The 5,922-nt window shown below is 41.0% G+C and overlaps 1 protein-coding gene across 2 annotated transcripts in view; it reads left to right on the top strand.

Annotated features, from left to right (window-relative positions):
- The window catches only part of GLIPR2 (GLI pathogenesis related 2), a 37,816-nt gene extending 32,562 nt beyond the window's left edge, over positions 1-5,254 (top strand). Inside the window, exons 4-5 of one of the 2 annotated variants that reach the window (XM_006018963.3) lie at positions 2,770-2,847; positions 3,439-5,254. In XM_006018963.3, the coding sequence (XP_006019025.1) occupies positions 2,770-2,847; positions 3,439-3,599 (239 nt within the window). In that variant the 3' untranslated portion in view covers positions 3,600-5,254. The remainder of the gene's footprint in view (positions 1-2,769; positions 2,848-3,438) is intronic. The other variant, XM_025198314.1, reaches the window with a different exon arrangement.
- The last annotated feature ends 668 nt before the right edge of the window (positions 5,255-5,922 follow it).

The following is a 5,922-nucleotide window of genomic DNA, read 5'->3' as shown; positions in this document are numbered from 1 at the left end:
GAACAGGACTCTTTCTATAAATGCCAGGTGTGCCGTCTCACTATACCAGGTTTTGACTTTAGGAGAGGTCCTATATCTTTCAAAAGCAGTATTATAATCCTGCGTGTCACTAATAAGGCCTGTTGTAAGAGCACATTCTGGGAAGGTTGCAGTTTGAACTCTTTAAGTATACACCCAAGAGTGCACATACTTGCCAAAGGCATCAGTGCTATATTCAAAATGGTATTAACTCTGGTTATAGTTTCTTGCCAAAAGGAATTGATAATAGCACACAATCAAAACATGTGACCAAGCACTGCCTGTGATGCATTGCATCTCCAACATGTATCTACTGGCAGTATATTTAATTTTTTTTAAGTTGAGAGGGAGCTGAGTGAAGACAAAAAATGATCTTTTGCTTTATAAGATTCAGGCTGAGATCAACTATAGATGTTTGAATATTCTAAATTGCTGATTTGCTTTGGGGTTTTGTTATCTGAACCCTACATCTTCATTCCACTTGAGTCTTAAATAGACTGCATCAGGCTTGTTGTGTGGCATTGTATAGTCATAGATTGATGGCACATAATGGGGAATAGAAGCAGATTTCAAGGCAAAAATTAATGCATCTGGAACATTTGCTGCACCTAAAGCCTTGGGTCCAAACTGATTTTCCAATACTGTGGCTCTGATTTTTAATTTTAATTCTTTCTGGGCGTGTGTACACATGCATTAATGCACTTTTCCTAATGATCATTAAATTTAGTACTTCCAATATGAGGTACTAAACAAATGCACATTAGGCAGCACTAAATGCACAGTAGCGCAAGCACATGCTTTTTAGGTGACAATGCGCAAAAGCCTATTCTACCGTGCATGAGCATAGCACCGTTTTTTACATACCGCTTTAATGCACAGTAGAATAGGCTACTGCACATTAAAGCACATGTCTGAACATGCCCTCTGAAAGATCAGCACCTTTTTGCCTGCTGATGTTCCTTAGGCCTTGGTTACACCTTACGTTTAGAGTGCTACAAAGTCTGGGGAATTTTGTAGTGTTAGAAATATGTCCATCTGTTCAAGTGTCTGAACAGCCTGTTGGCTGGAGCATGCCAAAATGACCTCAGAGGCATACTCTCCAGGTAGGGGCCAATAGGGGGCTGCTTTTTTGCTCCCTTCTGCCAACATAGTAGAGAAGGGAAGAGGAAAAGCAGCACAGCTGCTGCAGCTAACAGGGCTGTATGTCTGCCTCCTGTTGCAGTTAGGAACTTAAGGCATTTATACACCTACCTTTTCGTCCTGCAACACACTGGAGATCCGTCACTTCGGAGCAGACTCGAATACTCATATACAAACACATTTAGACACTCTTCCTCCCTTCTTGGCGTGGTGGAAGGGAGAATAGAGCACTCTAGGATGAGGGGGGTCTAAGAAACCTTCTCCATGTAGTGCCACAAAGGAGTTCTTTTTGAAATAGGAATTTTTTCGTAGGGAGTCTTCCATCTCTGTCGTGCTACAAACAGTCAGAATGTGTGGCCACAGGCTCTTTGTAGCACCACAAGGGCATGTATAACATTACCACAGTAGCGTGTGTCCAAGGTCTCAGAAGAGACCAAGGGTTTATGTCTCTGTCACATGTTTTTCCTGCTCTAGTTTCTTTTTTAATAAAGCTGAATTGGAGAGTATGTTAGCAATAATGGGAAGGCCATCTGTAGCTAAGAGCTCACCCTGACTAAGAAAGGAACTTAAAATTGTTGCCTAATTCATATTTATACAACTCCATTTAGGTTCCAGCAGTTTTTGCTAACTATTAGGCCCCTGGCAGATGTTACACTTAAGATGTCATTAACTAGTTAATCACAGGCACACGTTAATGCAATGAATATTGCAATAAAACAAGGAATAAGCCACACAATTATTACACAAAATATCTGTAATAACTCTGTGGCTGGTTCCCATCGTGCCTTAAACCGCACACGTGGTCAGGCACCCGCTGATTGGGGCTCCCAGCCACAGGAGCACATGGGAACCCTTGACTCCTGCTCACTCCCGAGGCTGGGAGTGCAGATCAGTTGACTAGTGCTCCCAGCCTTGGGGCTGCATTGGAGTCAGGGCTCCAGTGTGCCCCTTGAGGCTGGGAGTCCTGACTAGCTGCAGCTCTCAGCCATGGAGGCCATCAGAGCCCTTGATTCTGTTGCACCCTGCATGCTGGGAGCACAGATCAGTCAACCTATGCTTCTAGCCTCTGGTACACAGTAGAATCAAGGGCTCTGCTGTGCCTTGGAGGCTGGGAGTGACAGCTGGTCAGGCTCCCAGCCCCTGGGGTGACTGGAGCCCTTGGTTGTGATGTACCCCATAGACTGGGAGCAGCAGCTTATTGGGGCTCCCAGCCTTGGGGACACAGAGTCAAGGGTTCCAGTGCACCCCAGAGACTGGGAGCAGTAGGTGGGGCGGGCATTGGAGCCCTTGACTCCAGTATGCTTCCAAGGCTACGACCGGGAATTGGCTGACTGGTGTTCTACTTGCTGGCGATCCCAGGCTCCCCCTGCAATGACAGTATGGTGCAATGGGGATCTGATCCCCAATCCCACAATCTTGCCACCTGTCATTCACGTGTAGCCAGGGCAGGAAGTGTGATTTTTGGGGTTATGCACCAGATCCCATGGCATCTTTAACTGAACATCTGCCAGGAGTCTTAGAATGATGTGGGCAAGAAGCTAGATCAGTTACATTTTGCTGAGTTCATCCTGTCTGTTGCAATTCTAAAGAATCACTTCATTTTTCTTCCAGGAAAGGAAGTAGCTGACAGATGGTACAGTGAAATAAAAAATTACAGCTTTCAAAATCCAGGGTTTTCTTCAGGAACAGGTGAGCTAAGGCTAGGCCTTTCTCTTTCAGAGGTGCAGAAATTACTTTAAAGGTGGTTCATTTACTTTTCTCATTGTTCTTTTTCAAAAAGTAGTGAAAATCAGATAGTAGAAACAGCAAATCTTACAGTTGCTCACAGTAACCTGATGATAACAGGAAAGAGGAAGGAAACTATGACTCATGGAGGAACGAGGAAGTAAACAACATTTCTGTGTTAAAAATGATTTTTAAGAAAAAGTCTTGGTCTCTCTTTACTTTAAACTTCACAGTTTTAAAATGTAATTTTGCAGACAAATGTACTTTTAACCTTAAAAAAATATATTAATCATTGAAGAACTCTCACAGATTTTTTTTTCTGAATATGCTTTACTGATACCTGCCTTGATTTACCTCTCCTATCAAGTAACCCCAGCTGAAGTTAATGGGACTGCTTTGGGGCTTGGAGGGCTTAGTTAGCCAAAGCTGGAAGTCAGAGGCAGCACTAAAATGTTATTAGTCATTAGTTTGTTATGACATTTTTTGATCAATCACTGGAAAGAATTTTGCTGATCCATTGCCCCAAGTTAATGTATTAATCTCCTTTTCTCCCAGGTCACTTTACAGCTATGATTTGGAAGAACACAAAGAAGATGGGAGTTGGAAAAGCCACAGCAAGTGATGGCTCCACGTTTGTGGTGGCCAGGTACGACCCACCTGGAAACGTAGTAAACCCTGGTTACTATGAACAAAATGTTCTTCCTCCAAAGAAATAATGATAAAAATTATAGTCTTACTGATTAATGGAAAATGAAGTTGTGGAATGGGATCTTTAAATTTGAATACAATCAAATGATAGTCCATATATGATACTAACTTTCACCTGTAACTACAGAAACGGCAATACATATATGGTATTTGAGTTAGTCTGTACAGTAGACCTACACAGGTTATGAAGTGTGTTCCTGTTCTGAATTAACTCATTCGAGAAATATAAAGGCATGGGTAAGTACAAATTCCAAGGTTTTAATTGTGCAAAGCAGGAAAAAGGTAGGAGATTATATGGATTATTAATGGGTTTGAGTGAATTCTGTGTGTGGCTTTTTATATCAAATACATTTGTATTTTTTAACATTTGTTTAAAACTGAAAGCAAAACTTTTTTTGTACTTTAAGGAATTCTGATTTTCCACTATTTCTTAATGGGAAAGTCAGTCATTTGTCTCCACCTGTATGGTATGTTGTTTTGGTCCACTCCTGCAGTTGGGACGTGGGCTTTTGACTTCAGGATGTTATGTGTGTGTTAGGATGGTGAAAATCAGAGCCATACATTTCTACCAAAAAAAAAAAAAGTCTTGCTGAATGTTATCAAAAATCCAGTAGAGCAAACCTGTAATTGATGTGTCATACAACAGCTGTAAAAAATGTTTCCATTCCATTGGGAGACTAAAATTTAATAGTTAAATGTGTTTTCAAGTGGAATGTATCTCCCATTCTAAAATTATTTGTTACATTTTACAGTACATAGATTGCCTTAGCACAGTTTGCATCAAATTGGGGATGGATATTCAGCAAAGATATGTTATTTCTATTACAGAAAAACCAAACATTCCCCTTTCTTTAGTTTTCTCTGGTCCTCCTTTCTAATTTACTGAATGTTCCCAAAGAGATGCCTTTTCAAACCATGACAGGATGAACTAAAGAGGTATTAGCTTAGTTATAATTGGTTTGGGCTACTCATGAGTTCAGATAGCTTGGGGTTGTTCAGGAACTTGACTGAAGGCCATATTTTCCCCTATGCAGAGGGAACAAGACTTCCTAGCTTACCGATGGCAACTGGAAGAAAAATTTCAGCTTGTACTTTTATTCTGTGAATTCATTTTTACTTCCAACTGAATTTCTGCTGCAGGTATCATATTTTATGGGCAAAGACAGTCCAGTATCTTACTCCGTCTCCTTGGAAGCTCAACTGCAGTTGGCAGTTGAGTATCTGTGAACTAAGATTTTGGTCCATGCAGCTTACTTTGAGTTTGTAACTTTCAGTAGTAACACAATATCTATATGAATATATAGAAACAACCCAGGTTTAATTTACTTTTTTAAAACTTGCATTTTCCCTATCTGTATAAAATAGGGATTGGTGTTTGTTACCCCAGAAGAATAAGACCAAGTCTTGGTAGTTTTCCTCGTACTGAGTCTAGCTCTGCCTTGTAGATATTCCCTTCAGTGGGATTCATAGGTCAGAATTTGGTCCATGGAAAGTACTGAGATGGAAAGGTTTTTGTTTACACAATTTTGGTATATTAGATTTCTACAGCTTGATTATATGTCACTGTGGTACTGTATGTCAGGTGTTTTTTGCTGTAACACAAGAATGTAATGCACATAATGAAAATTTGAAGATTAAAATAAATATTTTCATATGAATTATTTCTAGGTAATTTGCCTGATTTCCAAGTCTTTTAACTCAGTCTATGCTAAATTAATCCAGAAACTGTACTTTCAGAATATACACTTTTGTCATCATAACTTTTATAATGCAAAACACAAAAGCAGTTGTGCCACCCCTGCAGCCTCAGAAACTGGCACAAGAAGCAAGGGGGAGTTCCTCCCACTTTTATATAGAAAATCATAGAGTTAGGGTCACAAGCCAATGAGCCAAAGGGAGGGAACAGGTAAAAGGTAAAGAAACACCAACACTGTGGTAACATACTCTCAGCATCTTAATTTCCCCCACACACCTCTGGATTTGTCCCCAGGTGTCCTTAGTACCTAGAGCACTAAAACAGCAGCCTGAAAGTCTGAGTCCAGCTCCTTTGGTCCACAGTCCTGGGTGACCGAGCCAGCGAGATCTCCAACTCCACTGTGCACTTCTCTGTGTAGGGCTGACCAGGTTCCAGGTGTGCACTGCTATCTCTTCTGCTTACTCCAGTTTCAAGCTTCCTCTTCTTTTTTCCCTTGCCCCAGTCCCTGGGGTTTCTTGGGACTTGTAGTCCAAATTAACAGACATCACAGCTCTGCACACTGCCCCCTAGTTCCTTCTGCTGCTCTATAAATTACATTCACATTACACAGTGATTTCATTGGTACAGGGAGAATG

This window comes from Alligator sinensis, unplaced genomic scaffold, assembly GCF_000455745.1.
Source record: "Alligator sinensis unplaced genomic scaffold, ASM45574v1 scaffold428_1, whole genome shotgun sequence".
In the NCBI taxonomy this organism is placed as follows: domain Eukaryota; kingdom Metazoa; phylum Chordata; order Crocodylia; family Alligatoridae; genus Alligator; species Alligator sinensis.
This window is presented reverse-complemented; position numbering and strand designations above follow the sequence as displayed.